The 23,770-nt window shown below is 37.8% G+C and overlaps 1 protein-coding gene across 1 annotated transcript in view; it reads right to left on the bottom strand.

Annotated features, from left to right (window-relative positions):
• The window catches only part of MYT1L (myelin transcription factor 1 like), a 220,148-nt gene that overhangs the window by 58,610 nt on the left and 137,768 nt on the right, over window positions 1-23,770 (bottom strand). The window contains exons 6-11 of the mRNA XM_065630596.1: window positions 21,678-22,652; window positions 16,989-17,123; window positions 14,356-14,446; window positions 11,349-11,456; window positions 7,953-8,164; window positions 1,863-2,110 (exon numbers count right to left, since the gene is read on the bottom strand). Coding sequence (XP_065486668.1) covers window positions 1,863-2,110; window positions 7,953-8,164; window positions 11,349-11,456; window positions 14,356-14,446; window positions 16,989-17,123; window positions 21,678-22,652 — 1,769 coding nt within the window. The remainder of the gene's footprint in view (window positions 1-1,862; window positions 2,111-7,952; window positions 8,165-11,348; window positions 11,457-14,355; window positions 14,447-16,988; window positions 17,124-21,677; window positions 22,653-23,770) is intronic.

Genomic DNA, 23,770 nt, shown 5'->3' with positions numbered 1-23,770 from the left:
ACATTAACAGTCAATACTCGAATAGATAATGTCAAAAAATTAAACAGGGAAGTAGGGTATCAAAACAAGTCCTTTTGGACACCATTTGCCAATGAGGAAATACCTTCAAATTTCACAGTTCCTTCCCCAGAGATGTACATATATTAACATTTCATATGTCTCTCTTTCTAATCAATAAATTTAGGTAGCAGAATAGTTGCAACATTGTATCAATTTCTGTGGTGACTGAGGTACTGTGAAAAATAGGGTGTTTCTTCAATAGAAACAAAAAAGAGTTGTCTATTACCTGAGGTGAGGAGAAATAAGGTATCTTAAAATGAAGACAAATTTTTAAAAACTAAGGACAGAAAAAAAGATGCTCACAGAGAATCCCTCATCCTTTCAAAAATGAAATGCTCCACAAGAAATTTGGTTTCAAAACTAATGTGAATGCAACTGACTCCGCGTACATCTGACGACTTTCTCTCCTCTGGAGTAACAACAGACCTGCAGAAAAGCACTGTGTGTGCAAATCTGTCATTCTGAATTCCTGCCTTTTGTCAGAGCATATATGTAATTGCTGCTATCCTGCTAATTTAATCTAGAAAATACTTGTTTATCTTTTCAGATTAATTCCTTCAGTCTCAACATAGGGTGACACATTAGGGAAGAGGCTCCTTCTGGTTTTGACACAGAAGATTTTTAGCACTGTATTCCAACTTTTTCTGTTGCGTTGATATAGAGAACAAGAGCTTTTAGTCATATGCCAGAAAGAGATTTCTCTCTTTAATAGTATTAAAAGAATTAATATAAAATGCAGCCTTTTAAAACAAAGTCACCAGCCATTCTGACTTAAATCATTATTGTTACTAATACCTACTGCTATGGGCTTCTTATGAATGATCAAGGGGCTTTACACAATGACAGGAAGAAAACCTTTGTCTTCATATACAAGAACAGAAGATGTCTGCCAGCTCAAAAGATCTTCTATAAGCACAACAAAAATGTTTCCTCTGCACTACATCTGTCTGCTCAGCCATCTAGTGGCTCCTACAGGAAGCAGCATACTGTCAGCTGGTGCCTGTTAAATACTCATTTCTTAACAGCTATCAGAGTCAAAACTAAATGTTTATAATGAAAGAAATATCTCTGGGTAAATATTTAATGAATGATAATATTGGACTGTTTTTCTTAAAATATAAAGCTCCACAACAAAAGCTTTAATTTGTATGCGTATAGGCATTTCATAATACACTGAGGCTCTATGAACATGCAGAACATTAGTGACCCTGCGCTACTGCTAAGCACATTTAAAGGCGCCTGTATTGGTGGATTTGTTCATTTCAAATATATTATGCATTGACTTAAGAACTGTGATATCACAGGCAAGAAATTATAACATACAAGTAGCATAGATTTCTTTGTGCTAGATCTTACAACCTTAGGTCCCACTTGTGACTTTTAAATGAAAATACATCATTAAATCTTAATTCTTGCACAAAATGTATGAATCAGACTGTGTTTAGCAAAAAAAAAAAAACAGTAGTGCAATTAATATGCCTTGAGCAATCCAAACACCTTTTATAATTATAGGTCTCGCTAGTATGAGACAAATCAAAAAAGAAAGGAGTACATGCTATTAGTATCACCAGTTTATATACCGATCAGGCTTTCCTGAGATGTTTGTGAGAAACTTGCATCTTTCTTTTTTTCTCTTTTCTCTCTGCTTTAGCAGAGCCACCAGATAATGCTAATTTTGAGAAAAAGAAAAACAAAACAAACAAACAAACCCAAAATGAATTAAAGCTGTTCTTCTGTCAGGGCCACAGAGCAACTGAAGTAAAAAGAAATCTTCATCACCAAACAGAATTACTGATTTTTACCCTTGCACAAAGATCCTGAGGCTTAGTGGAGAGGTTCTGGGGCATCTCCCTGCAGCGAGTGGAGAGATTCAGAATAGCAGTGGCAGCCATGTGCGCTGCCTCCATGTCATGAGTGTAGTCAAAGCTGCTCTTGCTGCAGGTGCTGCTGGCACTGCTGCCTCCGCCACAACTCATGTTGCTGCTGCTGCTGGGGGCATAACTGCTCGTTGTGCTGCTGGTTGGACTGGAATTCTTACAGTAGCGTTTAGCTGTGGGAAGAAATATGACAAGGATGAGTCAAAAGAACGAGCATTCTGCATAAATGAAGAGAAAAACAAACTGCTGGCGGTGAAATTTATAATGAGCAACAGTAACCGATGGGGGAAAAAAAAAAAAGCTGGCAATAAGAATGATGGCTGTATTTCTTGATTTCTGTCAGTGACTTTTATATGCTACATATGTGAGTTTGTATGAAAGAACCTCCTGTAAAAATCTGCATGGCATGATCATGAATCATTCTGACAAACAGGCTGGATTTAGAAAACAATGAAAACACAGAAACACTGCTTTTACCCCACATATATAGTCAGACAGAAGGCAGGATCTGCTCAGCTCATTCATGTTTATTAACGAGGGGCAACAAAACACTCCCGGACCTTTTCATATTTACATGAGCAAACTGTTAATTTGAGGCCTGGAACCCCCTGAGCTGAAGGCCGCTGCAAGGCTGACAGGCTTGGGCTCTGGGCCACAGTGCCGCCCCCACGTCCTCAGACACCCTCTGCTTCCTAAAAGGTTTCTCCTTCCTACATCACAGGCAAACGCTACGACACTGGCCATCAGAAAGGAGAGGAACACAGTGGAAGAAGAAAGGTGGTGGTCACACGTGAGCTCTACCATGGCTTGCACAAAAGCAGAAGCAGTAGCTGTATAAATGGATACAGACATGAGTGGAATGTCTCCCACCTTCAAACAACCTCAGCACCTACAGTTCTCCATAAAAACAATAAGTACTAGAGACACTCTGTCCTGCTTACACCCAGGACAGCAGCACTCAGCCGTACTCTGACTGATGGAGGCTGTGAGAGGTCACAGAAGAGCTCAGGGATGGGCAAATCTCATGTCCAGCCTATCTCAATACAGTGCAGCACTATTGCTGCTTTTAAGAAACACTCCTCGCAGCCAAAAGCATTGTAGTAATAGTGGAAAACAGCCCAATTAGCCCACTTATTTCTCCAGCCCTCTTCCCAAATTAACTGGTTTAAGTGTTTACATAAAATGCAAGAAAGTATCAGCTCATGTCCTAAATCTAAAAGTTTATGTATTTTCATTAAAAAATGAAAGTCAGAGGATACATACATGCATATTACAGTGACTACTTCCCATTAAGATGGAAATGTGTACTGCAGAGATCATACCATATAGCACAGTATAACAATAACCAACAAGCATGCTGATTAGAGAGCTAGACAAAAAAAGGTCAGGGCCTAGCTAGAGCTCTTCCGTGATGGGCTCCATTTAAATGCCAGACTCTTCAGGTGTATTTGTCTGAGCAGACATACATATAATAATCTGCTCCCATGAGCACAGCTTATTTGTGCACCACAGGCTGCTTTGGTAGGCAGGCAGGGTTCAAAAAAAGAATCTGAAAGCAAGATTTCTCTGCTAGAGCTTATGTCATCCTCCTTTATCTAAAAAACTGGAAAAAATCGTGGCATTATTTTTACTGTAAAGGAAATAGTGGTTCGCTTAATTCATAACAGATGGAGTTTTATCAGGAAAGCCACATAATATACAGGGTCTGATTTTTTAAAGTGAAGTGAAGTGAATGCTAAACATTCATCACATTTCTTTGTTTTGAACACATAGTATCACTACTTTATCAGGATATCCACTAGTAATAAACCTGTGAACTATTTCTCAAGAGTTTCATTATTAATATAGTAGTCAGTGGTGCTCATTAAAAATTCAGCATTTATCTATTGTTACTTTGTAATGGTATCCAAAGCAGACAAGAATTTTCCTATACTTAAGGAAGGAAATAATTGAATAATCCAGTTTTTACTGTGTTAACACAGCAAGCCCCCTGCACCACTGCACTTGTCAAATTAGAAGTATCTTTCAAAATTCATATGAACAAATAAGACTTCTGTCACTTGCAGAAAACGTTAACCTTGTTATAGCAGGTCACATTTAGACAGACATAAATGACAAGCTACATGGGAAATTATATATATGAGAATGTGTGCTAAAGAAAGGGAGGGAAAGAGGCAGCTTTGTACATAGGACTAACCATCAGAAACTCATGCAGGCTCTGATATGGACTCCTCTGTGGCCTTGGTCAAACTACATTATCCCTCGAATTCATTTTCCCTATAAATAGAAAGTTGCTTCTAAAATTTAGTTGTGTTGTGATTCACTTGCAAAACACTTTGAAGATGTAAAGTGCTAGAAGCATGCTATGCAATTATTAGCTTTTAGATTACCAATAATTTAAGCAAAACTCTGAGAGAAATGGCCATGGTTATTTTAACTTTACTGTAGCTGTACATTTTAAGATGAGTCACATAACCCAGACTGTTCATTTCACATTAGCTTTTCAGGAGAAACAAAGATCGCCAATTTATAATGAACTAAATCAAGTAGAACTTTAATGAAGGGAAATATGCATTTTTTCAATACCAGATAATTCTGCTTGATATGTCACCCAACTCTGTGGCACCAAGTTTGGGAAACTCTGCAGTCCCCCCTACACTTCATCATCCAGAGTGAAACCAAATGTGGAGAACAACTTTTCCATTAAATAACAGACGTGGGTCTAAGCAGCTGCATACCCACATTGGCCTCCTGTCAGACATACCTGGGGCTCATTACAAAGAACCTCTCTAAGTCTACAGGCTCTTCTTGCTAATTAATAATGGGGGAATCGGAGAGATCCCAACAACATGAAGGGCCCAACTAAGGTATTTGGGGTGGAATTAATTCTGCCTAGGCACCCTCATCCCTAGTATTGCCTAAACAATGAATATGTTACGTAAATTAATTACAGTTTCAACACTTTTTCTGACTCGCACGGTAAGAGATTCTTCTCACCTAACTTCAGATATCTGACCTAGTCATCACACGTTTCCTCTACAGGCAGTGGAAAAAAACCAGGAACTTTCTGTTGATGATTCACCTGACCAGTTTTAAATACGTACTCCAGGAGGAGATGAAGTGCATCAGGGAGGTGTCTATCTTCCTCCTTGGATCCGAAAGGGGTGACGAGCTCAGATGTAGGTGTTGACAATATGACAGTCTAGATATGGTCAGATGAATCCCACTCCTAACATATTCTCTGTGATTTAATGGAAGGAGCCAGCCCTACCTGTGGGATGTGAGGAGCTCCTCCCATCACCTGAGCAACCGAAAGGGTTGCCACCTCCTCTGCCTGTTGTGTCCAGATGCTCCTGTATCTGCTGCTGCATACCATAAACCCAACATCCAAACCACTATGAAACTGCTTTCAAAGGAAAAGCAAGCCCGCAAATACAAGATTTCTCAAGAACTCTCAGAGCATTCTATCCCACAATACACAGTATCCATTTTATGTTTGTTTTTTACTAGAGCTTACTGGAAAAAAAAATCAAGAAAACAATACAAAGGAGCTATTTATGTTCATGTCACTCACAACCGTACAGTTACTGAACATATAATCCCTTTCTCTGGTGATGAAACTACAGTGCTAGTTTACAATTAAAAAAGGATTGAGACATGAAGTTATTGATTTCCCGGTCCTTAGACTATTTGTCTCATCTTACATAACCAGAAAAATTAAAGTGCCGTTTACTTGCAAGTTCCCCCAAAACCTTAGGCTTACTTTCAGGTTTTCAGTATGACTTTTCAGATCTACATCTGCTTTTATACAAATGTGTTTGCTGACATACATAATTGGTGTGCACTCTGTGCCTCTGTAATGGCTTTAGTAGCAAAAATTCATTTTTTTTACACACAAATATGAAATCACCCAGAAATACTGCAAAGTTTCTTGAGGAAAAGTGGCTCTCTTAAGTGAAGAACGTCTTCCTGAAATCTCTTTCCTATTCAGTTATTTACAATAACTGTCAGCAAAATCCTTGTCCTGTTGAAAGTCAGTGCCAAAACTGACTGATTTCAGTGTGCCCAGGATTTCACTTCGTCATTCTCTGAATTTAGCTGATTTTCCTGAGGAACTTCAAATGGTCAGTTTAAGCCAAACACAACGGAGTGCTTATGGAATACCAAAGAGATGTGAATCCTAAAGGTTTCATGACAATCTCTGACAAGGTACAAAGAAAAACTCAAATTAGGTCTCATCTCTGGGACCGTGTTGCCATCTCTGGCTGGCCAAACAGCACACGCAGCACTTGAAACCACGTACAGCATGTGCTGCCTCCTGCCGAGCCCAGGGTGTGGAACAAATCCATAGGGAATTGGCCTTCCTTTGGCAAACAACCAGCTCCAGCTGTTCTGAGTACACAAGAACCAGGTATACTTGCTGTACCAGCATGAATCACGTATACAGTGTCCCTCAGGCCTCTCCGGCTCACGTTACTGAGCAGTGAAGCAAACTAGTCCCAGTCTTATCTCCCAATAAAATTCCTATTTACATCAAAGGAAGATGAGTGTGCCTGTATCACCCTAGCCTGTCATCATTTAAGGCTGCTGTTAAACTTGTGTTTAATGTTACCTATATTTTCATGTTCTGGTGATTTGGGGAAAAAAGTGCAGTTTGTAATTATCTGCTGAAACGGGATCTTAAATGAGAAAAATAAATGCCGGTTGCTTTAGCATCAGTAATTTGATCTGAAAATACACGTCCACAGGATACCCCTTTTTTCCCTACAAGAGTAGACTGAGCATACACAGAACAGTCAATATCTCTTTTACTTTATATTAATGTACAGTCATTAGCTTACTTACTACAGTTAGAGTTAGTGCTTTACCTTTAATAATGTTCAAGCCCTTATTCTCATACAGGCAAAGAAGACAAGAGTATGAAATTAAAAAAAAAGGGCACTTTTACTCAAAAATATGTTGTCTTTCACAACCCTTCTCCTTTCTGTTATAGTGCAAGAAAATGCCTGTTGATTTTATGAGAAAGCAAAATATCCAAAATATCAGAAATACGAAGAGAAGAGCTGTAGCAATTTTCCCTTACTCCACTTACCTGCTTTTGAATGTCAGAGTCTGTGTTCAGGCAACAGCATAAATTTTTCTATCTAATATATTTATTTCTGTTTTCCTAAACAAAAATCTGACACCTGCCTGAAATTTCCTGTGGTAGTCAGTGAGTAGTATCAAATATTTTAACCAAAAGATAAACTGTTAATGTTCAAAAAAAAGTAATAAAAATGAAACGATAAAGGCACCATTTGGTTTTATATATATATACACACATAATATATATACACATATAACTGTATTGCTCTGAAAAATTCCTGAAGTCCTCAAAAGCTACAATTCAAATTCTCATTCTTTATCCCACAGTTCATTTTTCTCCCCTCATGGATTCCTCTTGCCTGACAGACCCCATTCATTGTCTTCTCCTGAACTGAAGCCACTTTCAGCCTACTCCTAAAGATGTTACTTATGTTAGGTTTTCCAGAGAATTCAACAGATGTATTCATGAGGACAAAATGAGCAGAAATGCCTCATTAAGTAAGTAGCAGTGATTTCTGAAGTGCAATGAGATCCAGATATTCTACTTCCATATTCCCATAGAGCAAGTGTGTTATCTTTATGGGTTACCTGAACTACCCTACAGAAGCAAGAATCCTAATGTGACTCTCAAGGTCATGTCTCCCAGATAGCAACATAAGGACTAGCTCTGTTACTTAGCTTTTATTGCCATCTCAACACATTCCAGGAGCTTAATAGCTGGAGATGTGCTTTTGCTAGTGCAACAATCCTGAAGCAAGCACCGTATAAAACAACGCTTTTTGAAAAGGCCTTTAAAATAATTTACACGACAGCATTCCTCATAATACTACATGAACATGAAAACATGTCTTATTTGTATGATGTTTACATATACAACAACATGATTAACTGCAAACTTGTCTCTCATGTATAAGAGTGTGCACCTCCTACCATCATATCCTTTGGGGGATATATCCCTGGATTGCACCTTGGGAGCTATGGCTCTCTTGCCATAGGCATGGTTGTCATAACTGTTATATTCAAACGTAGTCTTAGAGTATTTCTCTAGTTCCTTGGCCAAGTTGGAGCGGGGTGTGGTGGTGGGGACATTGTTTCTGTAGCCATACTGAGGGATCTCCAATTGCTTAACAAAGCACATGGGCCTAGAAATTAAAGATATGTAAAGTTTGTTAGATGCAGTTCAGTTCACTGTGTCTGTGCATAATTTATATTTCAGATTAGAAAATCTTAGTTATTTCTTGTACTCAAAAGAGCAATATGTCATGGCATTTGCTTAGTTTGGTTATTTTCAGCAGACAAACAATATATATTTTCTTGAACAAAGCCTAGACAAAATTCATTCTAATACTACTAAATGTATCCTGTAGCTAAAAGTATTTTAAAATTCTGTTTTAAAATACTTCAGGGTTTCCCTTTCCCCATGTAATTGCATCACATAGCAAACATTTTCTGTTTGGGGAGGTGAATTGAAGAGGGGCAAGCACACTGACAGAAGAAGTTTGGACAAATTCCTTTAAACGTCAAAAAGAAAAAATAGCACTGGAAGCTCCACTTAATTAATGGAGTTTCCTCTGAATTTCTTTCAACAGAGCTGCATGCTGCTTTCCTATATGCTTTCCAAAGGAGTTAGTTCTGTTTCATCTCTCAATATATAAATCCCTGTTCATCTTGAGGAATACACAGGAGACCCTCACAATTTCTATTGACTTCGGGGTGCTGCCTCACAGATCCTGGTAACCCTTAAATGCAAAGTTCTGGCAGGACCTGCTACTCTTGATACACAGATACACACTTCAAGGAAGGTTCTGCAAATGAATACAGAATAAAACTGTATCAGCTGAATTTCTCTTTCATTTAGGATCACGGAGGATACTCAGGAGAAGCCCTGACTGAGCTCATTTGGCCATTGTAGAAACTTGTGAAATCTCGGTGAAAGAATGCTGTAGTGAACTCCTCCACTGTCATACTCTTCTGCATGTGGACACAGAAGTCATCAGCTCTCACAGCCAGCAAATGAAGGTCAGATCCTGCAAACCTTACCTATATAAGGAAGTGTTATATGACTGGGTGATAGGGAGCAAATGCTACACAGTGCTGCCTGTCTACCTACTGCGTTTAGCAGGAGGTGAAGATGATGAACAGCACACCTGAGATGCTTCTGCTTTTCTTTTTCTTTTTCTTTTTCTTTTTCTTTTTCTTTTTATCTTTCTTTTTCTCTTTCTTTCTTTTTTCTTCATTTATACCCAAAGGAAATGGAAGGAACATTCATAGAAACATAAATTCAGTCAAGAACAGAACTATCATCATGCTGACTGACAAAATGGAATGTGATAAATAGAAAGAAACAGATTTTGAATATTATGTTTTTCTGAATGAATTCATTTTCATAGAATTTAGGATATTTACGTAAAGATCACCCAAGAAATCATATTAGTCATACTATTCGCTTTGATTTATGTATGCTTGTTCCTTTAGACACTTTGTCACAAGATACAGTGGGCTCATTATACAATGAGCTGATACGAATAATATTTTGATCCTGTCTCAAGATAATCTATATTTAGAAAAAAAAATGCAATTCAGATCCTGTACATTCAATGCAAATTCAAAATTTCTGTAGAACAGAAGTCCTATGAACTTGATTTCCTTTTAAGTAACAAATTTTAAATGCAGGTGGGATGGAAACTGGGATGAAGACAAATATTCAAGATTTACTCTTAGAACGTCATTGTCTGCCTATCAGTTGCCTGCATGCAAATATTATAAATAGCTCCCAAGTTCTTCATTGTAAATACTTCAATGACTCAAAGGTTAAAGGGAAGCAGAAGACAAGAAGAAAGCATTATTTGAGTTGTCTATAAAATTTGAAACACAAGGCAAGCTCACAAGCAAAGTTAAGATTGCAGATCAACTTCCGAGGGAGTTTGCCAGCAAACCAGATGCTGGTTTTGAGCAGTTGCCTTCTTTGTCTGGCATCTGACTTCAGTGCTGTCCCTCCAATGAGCAGTGGCAAAAGCCACTGCATTTTTGATCTGTCTTTTGCCATCAAGTGAGAAACTGTGCTGTTCCCTCAAAGGCTGTTTTTATTAATAGGTTTTGAAAAACCCTTCTATAACAAAAGCGTCTGGGATGCTGTACTAAAAATTGTACGATCTGAATTAGGGGCGGTTAAGATAAAGGCCATCAAAAACAATCCAAAGAAGGAAAACAGAGTCAACAGGCATGACAAAAGATCTTCTGTAGATGTGAACCATGTTTCTTAGTTCTATAGAAAGACTGGTTTTTTAAAAGACCATCAAGATTAGATGAAGTTTTGAGAGAATATTCAAGGAATTACGTTGATAATATGGGAGAAAATATTCATTTTAAGCAGCCCTATCAGATTTTAAATCTAGAAGACAGCTAAGCACTAAGAAACCTATGGAATAAGTAGGAAATTCTGAGAACTAAAGCTGCGGCACTTCCTCCACGCTCTTCAAGGCAGCTGGGAGGGATGTACCTAACCCAGCCCACAGATATCACAGTATCCATGGAGAAATTCTGCAGCTCTTGGGGCATCATCAGCATAAGGCTGGTACAATCATGCAGAAGTCTAGTTTCTTCACATGTATCCTTCACACTTCAGATCCTTAGAAATAATACTTTTCCCACCCACATATCTTTAAAGAGGAGACAATAGCACAATGCTGGATACAGCTTTGGATAAATGCAGAATCCTATATGGATGAAGACAAGGGGTGTAATTATGTCAAATTGGTTCAAAGTTCCCCTGTATGAAAATTTTTCTCTTTTTCTATCCTTCCTGGCAGTGATTTGGGGAAGAGAGATAAAGAACTAAGTCTGACCTTATTTTGGAATCTAAGCTATACCTGGCATTTTTCCAAGTGTCCTGCCAAAAGGTGTACTACCAGTTTGGTAATGCAAATAGGGCTTCTGGTTTAATTTAAACTGATATTTACTAGTAAAAGCCTGCTGAAAAAACCAAGACTTACCGGTAAATATTAGTTTATTCCCAAAAGATACCAACTTTTTTTCACATTGTTCTTAGACTTTGCACTCCAGCAGTCATCTTTACACCAAACAATGCCTAAGACAAAAATGAGCTTTTCAGCTTTACATGTATTTGCCAAAATAATTACCAACCCTCCCCCATGTAAATTGAGTGGGAAATACACACTGTGAGAATTTGATCCAGAAGCCCTAATTCTAACTCTTCTTTAAAGGAGATATATATATATATACAACGTATATAAATATAAATTCTCAGGTTAGGTGAATGTGTGATGAATTCTGCATAATAATAAGTATTATAGTGATTTCTAATACCTTAAAACCCGATCTGATGCCTGGTTTGATTTTGACACATCACAGTTCTGATGCTTCTCTTGAGCTTTAGCCAGTTTCTCTGCTGCAGCAATAGGACATCCAGAGAGGCTGCAATTACAGAAAGGAAATTTAATTGTCTTGTCCTGCGTAGTTTCACATTATAGCACTGACCCAATTACTCTTTCTCCTCCTTAGCCAGCATCAGGAAGAATCTGAAGGAAAAGAGTTTCCAAAAGCTTTTTGGTCATATGTATTTTCTCTAGAATAGACTTTCTTCTGCTTTCAAAGTTGCATGGTAGATCCTTACATCTGCTCTTCTTCCCTGACTGCACATGGGTAGATTATTCATGGATGCCAGCCAGTGAAAATACCAGTGGAGAGAAGAATATAAAATGGAATCTACTGTGCAGCTCTGCTAGCAGACTTGTGACCTTTATGCATCTACAAACGTTGCCAGTGAAATGGCTCCTGAAGATGATTAAATGACACCACCATATAGGCCAAATCTTGTGCTGCTTCACACCTCATTCGGCTCCATTAACTCCAATATTTTTACTAGGCATATAAATAAGTGCAAAATTTGGCCTTGGATCTCTAAATCTACATCGCAACTATGTTATACTTTGTGTTTGTTCATCAATTTCAGCCACTGAAGTATGTTTTCTAATAGCTGATGATGTAACATGAAAAGAACTTCTGCACTTGAAATTCAATTAAATTTGCAAATGCTGAACTATTATTAAAGTGACAAAAATAAGCCTGATTCTTCTGGAAAAGACTTAGAACAGGGAAAAATAAATATGTTGATGCCAGCAGATGGTGCTCTTAGTGAAGCTGTAAAAACCTGTGACCTAACAATGGAGGGGGTCCTTGCCTTGTCATAGTCTATTGCGTGCTTATGAGACCGCAGCTCTCTGTGTTCTCCACAGGGAAAGAAATTAAAATGAAAGACACATCATTGCATTCCCAGATGTTCCCTGCTCTACAGGAAATAAAGGAAAAAAAAAAAAAAAAAAGAGTAAAAAAAATGAAGCAGAGCAAAATGCCCCAAAAGCTGCAGAAAGAGGTGAGCACAGAGTGCAGACTGCTCCCCACACCCCTGCCTTGCTGGCCTAGTTCTGCAGAGGGGTGACGGGGCTCTGCGTGGGTTTGAAATCATGCCAGAGGGCAGCTGTGCTCCACTGACATGCTCTTCTTCAGACATGTCAAATATTCTAGCAGATATTCAACCAGAAGTGAATGCTGCTTCAAGCAGCAGTGATTCCCATAAAGCCTTCTCAGAGGCTTTTGCTGCATCTACTGGCAGCATAACTGCAAAGAAGAAATAGGTACCAGAGCTCACTGCAGATGGACTTGTACCCACAAGAGCCTTCCAGGAGTCAGGCAGTTAATATGAGGAGCTCTAGTAACCCAGAGCTTGATAGGACTGAACTTCCAGTACCTGTGTAGTCCCTTAAGCATTCATGCTACAATTCACAGTAAAAAAGGAATTCGATAATAGGAAGCTTGCATAGTTTGTTTTACCCTCCAACCCACGTTTCCTGGATGTTTTAAAATTGTAAAGAAATAAGCAAGATATTGTTGTTCTGGGGGGAAATTATGACACATACTAAAAATTATAGTAACATTTTGATAATTTTGTTATTTGTTTGACAGAATTTAATAGGCAATGGCATTCTTTCCGTAAGAATCTATTACTTATAGATTCTTTGACCAGCAGGTCGAAGGAGGTTCTCCTGCTGCTCTACTCTGCCCTGGTGAGGCCACATCTGGAGTACTGCATCCAGTTCTGGGCTGCCCAGTTTAAGAAGGACAAGGAATTACTGGAGGGAGTCCAGCGGTGGGCTACGAAGATGTTTAGGGGTCTGGAGCATCTTTCTTATGAGGAGAGACTGAGAGAGCTGGGTCTGTTCAGCCTGGAGAAGAGAAGGCTGAAAGGGGATCTTATCCAGTGTTTATAAATATCTCCAGGGTGGATGTCAAGAGGATGGGACCAGACTCCTTTCAGTGGTGCCCAACGGTAGGATGAGGGGCAACAAGCATAGCCTGAAACACTGGAAGTTCCATCTGAATATGAGGAGAAACTTTTTTACTTGAAGGGTGCCAGAGCACTGGAACAGGCTGCCCAGAGAGGCTGTGGAGTCTCCTTCTCTGGAGACATTCAAAACCTGCCTGGACACCTTCCTGTGCGATCTGCTCTGGGTGAATCTGCTTTAGCAGGTGGGTTGGATTAGAGGATCTCCAGAGGTCCCTTCCAACTCCAACCATTCTGTGATTCTGTGATTCTGTAATCTTAGCAAACTATAGAAGAGTAGCTTTTTTCCTGATCTTCTTTTGTTTTGTTAGAGTGCTTACATTGAACATTTCTGGCTTCTCATTTTTATATTTAATGAGACATTTTCATAATGTTTCTTAAATAACGAAAATTCTCATTCAGTTTTAGCTGGATAAGAACTTTGGGGTTGACACTGTGGTCAGCAGGAAAGCTAACTCTTACAATGTCTGTCTACTTAAAATGCTATTTCTCATGCATCGAAAAAATAATTTTTAAGAGTAGAGTGGATTTTTTCATGTACTATAAAATAATCCCCGAAGAGAGTGAAGTGTGAGAACAAGATCTCTGCCCTAGTCCTGCTGATTTTGACAAACTTTTCCTTTTCCCTTTAACATACCCGTAAGGAGTCATACCATTCATTTCATACCACTGCTGTTCAGCTAATATCTAAACAAAAAGAAAAAAAATCCATCCAAAAAACTAAAGGATGCTTAAAATGTCTTCTGTGGATCAATTCACCCATCCTGAAGCAAACCACACTCGTCCTCCTCAGAAAACACATGAATAAATGTTACTCTTTAAAATGGATAAAGCACACGAAGCACCATCTGTCAATCATAAGAACAAAACAACGAAACACACACTCGCACCCCCCGCCAATGGACTGCCAGAAGGGCCGCAGTTCAGAGGCACCGTTCCCTCTAGACTGGCGTCCAGCGATGGCATCCTTACCTTCGGTGGGAATTCCTGTTGCTATTTACGTGGCCCCGGCCTGTGCAGCCTGGTGTAGGACACTTAAGAACATTTTCATGCATGGCAAGAACTTGACAAGGAGAGTAAGAGAAAACAGCAGAGTATGAAAACAAGAAAAAAAAATCAAATCCCAGTATATATGAAACCATTTTAAAACAAAGCAGGATTCATTAACAACCAGCATTCCTCAAAATACATATGACACACATAGCCAATAAAGCCTGATGAGGGAAGTAAGTATTGTGACCCTATGCTCATAAACACAGGGCAACAGTGAAAGTTATGAAGATTACAGAACCTATAAGCAAAGGCATCTCTGGTGCAACAGTGAAGCAGAAGACTTCCAATATCTTTTTCATACAAAAACACTGAGCAAAGATCAGCTCAATAGTAAAGTGTGAGCTAGCAACGGTCCAATACAAAATTACGGACTAGAAAAATTCTTTCAGGAAATCTATGCATTCATAATGCATAGCTTTATACACACAGTATCAAACTCAAGAGCTGAAAATAGGCTCTCAATTTATACTGGTAGAACACTGAATTATTTGAAACACACCTGAACACCTATTTGAAACACACCTGAACAGAATTTAGCCCTAACTGTAAGACAGCCCAATTGAGCTAGAGGCCAGGTCTGCCCACTTCCACGTAGATATACCATTAATATTTATATGACGAGCAGAACTGGTCCTTTAATTTTTACTTGTATTCTGTACAGATGTGAAAACTGCAATAGATAGAAAGTTTTTGAAAAGATTAAAAACTAAAAATAAGCACTTAAAAAGTTGAAGGATGGTGGGGGAAAAAAAAAAAGTGTAAAAAAGAAATAAGTGGTACAAGCTTAAGCGAGTAAACTCATTTACATCTGCATCCATTGCAAACTGGATGGAAAACTAACTGCCAAGGCTGCTCGGATCAGTACTCCTCTGAATCATAAAGGTCATGCTATGAAGTGCCAATTTATCAAGAAACTTTTTGTAATACTAAAGAGTTTTGCATGATGTGAGACATATCTGAATCTGCGTCTCAGAGCTGCATGGCAGTACTTCGCTCTATGGGAAAAGGACATCCAGCCCTTGCAAAGTTCTGGTTTGCTCATACAAGAACTAGTCTAGAAGACTGTATTTAGTTCTTAGTCAAAAAAAGATCTAATAATATCGGTGAATCCCTTGACTGAATTAAGAACTGAATAAACACTGTTCAGGGACTTGAGACTTTAACCACGTATACTGATTAAAAGATAACCATCGTCATCACCTCATCATCAGTGTACGAAAACATGTGTAGATGCAAAAGCTTTATGCCAAAATTCCTACTATTCAAAGCTGTTCTTGAAACATGCTTCACAAGGCCAACATCACAGGAAAAAAATAAAAAGATGAGCTCACCTTTTTCATTTTAGTAGGCACAGGAGCATGCAAACAGTTTAAAGCTATATTCTTCTTTGATTTACAAAGTCTTCTAAAGAGCCTTTTATTTACCATTTTTAAAAATGAGAGAACTTTGAGCAACTGAATAAATATTTGTGTTCCAGGAAATTAGAGGGTTTTGCAAAGCAGAGAAATTAGTCTATTGGTTCTACCATATTCAGAGATCAACCAAGCTCCAGCAAAGTTTCTTAAAACACTTCCTCATTATTTTACTTCTGGAAGAAGCCACTGTACCATGAAAGAGGAGACTTTTTATGTCTGCCATTCTTGGTGTGTTAATCTACTTCTGTTTTCCTGTTCTTCAGAATCTACTTTCCTTTGAAAACTGGGGCCATTTTTAACCCTGACTGTCTTTATAACATTTCCTTTAGGCTGTTGTAAATCCACTGAGGTTAGAGCTCAGTGCTGATGGACAGTGGGGATTTTAGGTCCACAGGCTTCAATGTAATAACTCCATTTTAAAATTGGTATGAAAGAGAACCGGATCTTAGCTGGATGCTCGCCTGGTGTAAATCAGCATAGAGCAATCAGCTTCACTAGAACTCTGCCAATTCCACCAGCCAAGGAGGTGATTCCAGAAACAGAGCCCTGTGCCTTCAGGCGAACGTCCATGAACTCATATGGGTGAACCTCATTTGCAAAGAATCTGCTGACATGACAGGAAATTCCACCCATGTGACTGACAGGGAAATATTACTCAAAATCCTGAGTTCTATAACTAAGTAAACAGCCAAATTGTTATTTTCGATAATATAAGTTAAATATAAACTATGTTTAAGACACAACAACGACACAGGAAAGGGGTTGAAAGTTTTTCAGGTACAACTATTCCTGTACAAGACAACAGTGACAGTTGATGTGACATCAGCACGCAGAAGTAAAAGCAGTGCACATTTTCTGGAAACCTCTTTCTCTGTTGGCTGAATACATCTATTTAAAAATAGCCTAGCATTCTTAAAATCAAAGAATACAGCTTTAAAAGTTGTTCTTTTAGTGTAAAAGTTAGTAGAGAATGGAAATGATGGAATAAAGGAAAAAATATAACACAGAACAGTTGACTAAGTTGAGACAAATCATACTGAGAAATGAAAATATTTTTTAAAATAAAAGGTTTAAAAAGCATGCTAGAAAAATCTTTGTAGTTTTATCCCCGGTTTCCATGAAACAATGTGAACTTACTTTCTGGAGGGACCCTATCTTTGTGTGGGCATCCTGACAAACTGCGGTGATGGGGGTAAAGCCCCGTTACATGGCCAGTTCCATCACACCCAGGGGTAGGACATTTGCTCTCTTTCTTTTCTGTTCTTGAGGGATCTATAATTTACAACAAATGTGTCAAGTGAATGATGCTTTTCACATTTCTGTAAGAAGGTTCATTTAATCATGCCATTTACTCTTTGGTAAATGTACTTATGAAAACTAGAAGAAAGAAAACCCAAAATTTCTTAACACAGTTCTGTCACTTTTATCCCGTTATCTTCTTTTCAGACTGCAGGTTCCTATGTTCACAGCAATATCCATTCACAGTGATTGGAAAGTGACCTTTATACAGCAAAGCCATACCACTCTCAATCAATGTTCTTCTGGCAAGCATCAGCTCAAGGGTGTAAGGTCATTTGGAAAATGTTTGGTCGGAGTTTCCTTTCTTTACATTCTTTTTTGCCTGATGTATTAAGGTCTGCAAATGTACTATCACAGAAGTTCAGTGTCCTGAGAGTAGCAAAACTAGCTCTTTAGCATGATGATTCAATGATTCAGCGCAAATAAATCCCTTTTCCAAGGCTCACTGAGGAGACGACTCTTGTTTTCTTTAAATTCCTTATGAAGTGGTAGGAATTGTACAAATGTTCCTTTCTCTTTGATCAGTTACGGTGGGGTAAACATTGTAATCAGAGTTACTGAAAGTATCCCTTGCTGTGTGAATTTGGGCCATTACAAATGTGCACATATAATGCTTGAATATTCATATGCTTAAAGGGTTAATTATCTTTTAAAAAGTTGTTGGATCTTCTGCCTACAAATCAATGAAAAGTCTAAACAGACTTTTTTTTTCAACAAATTAAGGTTTTCTGACAATAATGTAGTGGAAATGCTGGTGAGATTAATCCTGAACTAGAACTTTCTCACATACTTCATCATTTTGTTTCCTTTAACAGAACATCTGTAAAATAACATCCCTACTCTTCCAGCCCAGCACATGATTCAAATTACAACTTATCATCTTGACGACAGTTGCCAGATTTTGCAGACTATTGCTGATTTTCATATTAGGATTAAAGGAATAAAATTCAGGATTCTCTGACTGCCTCCATTTTGGCTCAAGTTCAGCCAACATCTCCCTTCCATTTTTTTTGCCCATCCTCCTTTCAATACGCAGTCGGAGCTACCCTCATTTAAGTATTTTATGCTGCTCTTGTCATTACTCTGCTTCAGTATTTCTGCTTTCATCTCTGGAAGATAAGATTTTGCTATTCATTTTCCTTTAAGTCCTTCTTACATTAAATTCCATCCCAGCTTCCACAAATGCAACCATCAGTACAATCAATGGAAATTTTAGTACTTGCAGAACTTCACATAAACTCCATTTTTTTTCAGTGTGAATCAATACAACCCAGAGTTCACATTCAACTGTGGACTTATTTTTCCTTGATTTCTCTCTGGTAGCTTATATATATATATATATATATATACACACACATATACATATGCTTTTGCATTCCAAGTTCTTCCAAAACACATTCATTTTAAGTAAATTCTTTAGCTCATTGTAATGACTCTCCAGGTCTTAAATCCATCCCTAAATTTTAAGATGATATTGAAACCTTGTCTTTGGTAAACTGAATCTCTAACCATGAAAGTTTTCTTTTATTTAACCTTCATGTTGACTGTAGAACGCAGTTCTTTTTTTCATGCTCTTTAACAATAAATACACATACGAATCTATCTCCAAAGTGCTATACAGTTATCACAACACTCCTGGAAATACCAGAATCTTATATGTCAGGAAATTGAAACAAAGAGATAAAGAAGTGAACCCCAAGGCCACAGAAGGAGCAAATGTCAGAGGAGGGATTTGAATTCCTGCCAGATAGGCCTGTGCTGAGACCACTAGAACAGCAAGCCCACAGCTACATACATACACAACTCTAAGCAACTCTTCATGTCGAGTACTTTGGGATGTGTAAAAGTATTACATAAGTGAGTAAGTAATGTAAATGAAATATAAATAATGTAAATATAACAATATTCAAGGACTGCAAAAAATGTAGATGATAAATAGACCATAATGGCTTTTTAGAGACTTTAAACTAGAGGAACTTTAGCTACTCCACATTGTCAGAACTCTGCTGAAGTCAATGCAGGTATTCTAATTTAGAGCAGCTGAGGATCTGGACACTTGCATTCTAGAGTGTCAAGCAAATCCTCCTCTGTATTCAAGTCTATGCTGTGAAGTTACAGCATGTATCAGATCCTTAAGAGCCTTTATGGTCTAATGAGTCAGAAAAGATGCTGTATACTATTCTTAATGATTTCAAAACTTGCATAAAATCGTACTTGCACAATTTCCCATTGCTTTTAATGGAAGACATTAAACTAAATTTTCCACAACTTTATACAAAACACTGGATAATGTTTTGTAAATCCTTTTCTGCTAATTGGGAGAAATATTGCAGAGTTTTAATTCTCTAACCTTTTCTTCATCCTTGCCACAATGTGAATATTGCCTGAGTGAAGGCTGTCAGAGGACTCAAAAGGTTTTAAAATTCATAAATTTCAGGAGAAAGTCTGTTTAGAAGGCTTTAAATGGCAGGGGAAAAATGGCTAGTGGTCCCTTAACAGTTATTTCAGCAATCTCTGAAAGCAGAACTCCTGAAGCCAGGAGGCAGTTCTCACTGCAAACTTGTATACCCAAAAAGGTTCCACTTAGTCATATCACACATCTCTATGGGTATCCCTTCCAGATGCATTTGGAAGATAATGTGTGAGTTGAGAACAAATTATATAAGCAGTTGTGTTACTTAAAGCATCATCTCTCAAAAACTACCAGAATTTTTCCTATGTTTTTTGAAGTCAGGAAGGAATACTTTTTCATTCTTCCTCCATTAAAAAAAAAGTGTAGAATGATCCAGTCCACAAAGTGTCTTGGCCTAAACTACCACAGTATTTAATCCCTGGCTGGGGTTTGGACCTATTATCAATTCAGCCTGCAGCTCCAAAGAGATAGGATGGTGCAAAGAAGCTCTAGAATTTACTGAAACAGGAAGTCCCTACTTTTGTGACTCTCAGAAATTATGTAGTCTTTTTGGGGACACCAGATCTATTTGCATAAATGATTTTCCAGACATGCATAGCCTGGAAAGGCTGGACAACACTAGAGTTAAGAAACTATTCAAAAATTAATATTGGTTTGCCATGTTTTCTGAGGTTTTAATAGAGACATATATTCAAAGGGAAATGTATCTAAAAAGGTCACATGTGAACAACATTTAGCACAACATCCACGTGGCTATGCAGTAATACACTAACTAAATAAAGTTGTCTGCCTCAAATACCCGAAGTTACTACAGCACTCACTGGACCATACGTCTGTGTTTAAAATAAACAAAACTTCACTAAACTACATTGTAGAAGAATGTTTGACATCAGTAATTTCCATGTTTTTCTAAAAGATTGGTCATTACTTTAAGGCTTGTAAAAAGAGATCAAAACTTTTCTTGGACCAAGATGTTGTCTGCCTACCTGACTGCTGCAGGCAGATGGTAGGGTATTACTCTTTCAAAACAGGGGTTTATAAAAAGGAGAAAAATGCCCACCATCTCAGTTGTAGAAAGGAAACCAAATAGTTTTTCAGCAAATATAAGATAAACCCAGTCCTTGCTTAGCATCTCCCAATAAATACCATGTCCTCAAATTCCACTAAAGTCAATGGGAATCAGGGGTGTTCAATGAGTCTCAGGAGGTATTGAACACTTTATACAACATGGCCCTACATGTACAGATGTAGACACGTTGAACAGGGGTGTGGTAATATAAACACACCATCACCATGATAATCCCATAAATTAAGAGGCATCTAAAGGTAACCTTTGGTCTGTTCTTTTTTAATTTTTTTCTTTTGTATTGAATTATGGTCAAGGCAGCACCTTAACTGTTTCCACAATGTAATGAGACCAGTGAAGTGGAATGCACATAAGAAAGAAATTGCTATTGATCTCAGCCCAGGCCATACCATGCCTTGCATAGCAAATGGTTTCCATTACCTTACTATCTTAGGATAATTAATGTGCAGTCACTGCCCCTATCTTATGTTATTGGTCATTCTGATACTGTTCGAATTTCTATCAGGCAATTCTACATTTTAGATGGAAGAGGCTTCATCAATAACTGTCATTTGATGATAATTTTATAAATCGTGATGCCACCTACCCAATCCAATGTGTAAAATAAGTACTTCATAGCTGATTGACTACCTACTACATAAAACCCCACTCTCCAATATAGTTTGCAATGCAATTCCCTTTATTGTTTTTTAATTATTACTATGAAATATATTAAAAAGTTGAGAAAAATCTTTGCCTCTTTCAACATGATCTCTTATTTAAATGTTTTGTTTCCCTGAAAAGTTATATTTTAACTTAGCCAAATGATATTCACTGAAATACTGTACATATTTCTAACACTGCAGAATGAATTCTTTTATTTTATAATCACAGCATGATCCTATTTTACAATCATGCCATAGTACAACAATGCAAATAAAGTCCCCATTTTGTGGAATTTGTAACTTCATTTCCGAAATCTATGCAAAACTTAACATATCAGCTCACACTTTCTCATGACATAACATACGGTATATAGAAATATTACCTTTACCATAATATGGCTTTTTGACATGGCCGTCACTGGGTTTAGGCTTCCTGTCATCTCCAGAAAGGTGTCTTGGAGACTGTTCCTCATATGATCTCATATTATCCCTCCTTCCAGCTTCCACTGCCATTTTTTCTCTCATGGCTTTTGCTCTCTCAGTTTCCAAAGCAATTGCTTTCTCAAGCAGGGTTAAGTTACCTTTTGTCATATCAAACACTTCTTCAGACCTATCTGAAGTAATAGAGGTGGTATCATCGTCTCTTTCATGACAACCATCCTCCTTTGCACAGCTAGAAAAAGTCCTAGATCTGGGGCTCAACTGCTCTTCAAGCCTCATTAGGTTCATCATATCAGAGTAATTCCGGTCTGGTGTTCTTCCTTGGAAGTCATCTTCTTGCCTGACATGCTGACGAGTGTTCATGTTTTGCTGTTGATTTCTTTCCTGTGGGTTTGTCTCACTGAGTTTCCTAGCCAGATCAAAACACTGGTTCCTTAAGCACTCCAAACTGCTGAGACACACCTCTTCATCACTCTCCTCCACCATTTTTTCCGTAAGTCCATTGTTCACAGGCTTCCCTAGCATTACAAAGTTCATATTCCTATTATCTTGCTGTGAAGTATTGTCTGCATAATTTCTGTCATTAATGTTTTCTGAAAGCACTACACCATGTCCTTGTGCTAATAACTTAAGGGAGTCCACTGTTTCCCTAACAACATCACTGTCTAAATCTAAACTCAGCTCACTTTTCCGACCAATATTTTCATTTTTGTCACTATCATCTTCCAGACTATTAGATGTATTGCTGTTCATTTCTGATTCTGTCCTGGCTCTGTATGCTGCATCCTCTGCAATTTTGCCAAGATTTAACAATGACTTGGCCACCAGTTCATCGTAATTATCATACTCATCATTATTGTTATCGTCTTTTTCTGTGTCTTGCATTATTCGAGTATTGTGACAATTCATTTGATGGTCTTCTGCATAAAAAACAGAAACAAAGAAAGAAACAAAGAAAGAAAGAAAAAGGAAAAGAAAAGAAAAAAGTGGCTACAATTGGAACTGTTGTTGCAATCACACGGACAGAAAATAAACTGCATGTCAAATATTGTTAATCATACAGTAATTCTATAACACTAAGGCCCATGTGAAGTGAATTTCTCTCTAGTCCATAAGGCTATTTTTGTTTATTTGTTATTCATATGAATTTCTTTCCCAGCACTGATAAGAAAAAGGTAATCAAAATGCTAATTACTGCTACTGCTAAATAGTATGGCATAAATACTTATGTTTCTCCTTTCACTTCTATATGTACAGTTTTATGTGGTTTATTGCAATCTTATTACTAATATGACATAATTGCTGTGGTTTCCAACTTTTCTCACTCCTGTATTTCCTGTAGACATGGTAGGTGGCAAAGGAGTGAGTGCTACTGGATTTATTCTCTTACTGATGAATGCCATTCATCAAAAGAGAAAGAATACACACCAAGCAGGAAATTGTTGCTTTTTTAACATCATACACACCATTAGCACTAGATAACCAATAATTATACGCAAAGATCAAAATGGCATTTTACTTAGTGGATTCATCAGTAGAAATCAAAATGTCTCAGTTTAAATATGCCAACTGTAGAAAAGTAAGAATTTTGAAAGAGCTGTTACATGAAAGAAGATAGAAGCAATTATATGCACAATATAATTTTAAGTAAATATGCCAGCCCAAATTACATGGTGGTACATGTATGATAGGGCTCTTATCTACTGTCCTGTGTATTGTAACATACTGGTGCAGAGTTACCACATTTTACTTAGCTTTGTTTTAGTAACTGTTGAGTAACAGAGGGATAACTGAATAAGATGGAGCCAACGCGAGGCCCTGAGGATGAGATTCATCTCACCTAACTTTAGACATGAACAAGGCAGACATCTATGTCCGAGTAAGATATTTGATGTTCCCATCCTTAGCCAGTAAGAGAAGCAGACACTTTAAGGATACAGTCCACCTGATCTAGTTAAGATATCTTCTTGAGAATAAAATTAATAACTGCTAGAAGTACCTGTTTCTCTTTATTGACATCAAAGGGACTCAGAGT

Source organism: Caloenas nicobarica, chromosome 3 (assembly GCF_036013445.1).
Source record: "Caloenas nicobarica isolate bCalNic1 chromosome 3, bCalNic1.hap1, whole genome shotgun sequence".
Taxonomy (NCBI): domain Eukaryota; kingdom Metazoa; phylum Chordata; class Aves; order Columbiformes; family Columbidae; genus Caloenas; species Caloenas nicobarica.
The sequence above is the reverse complement of the archived record's forward strand: the minus strand, read 5'-3'. Positions and strand labels throughout refer to the sequence as shown.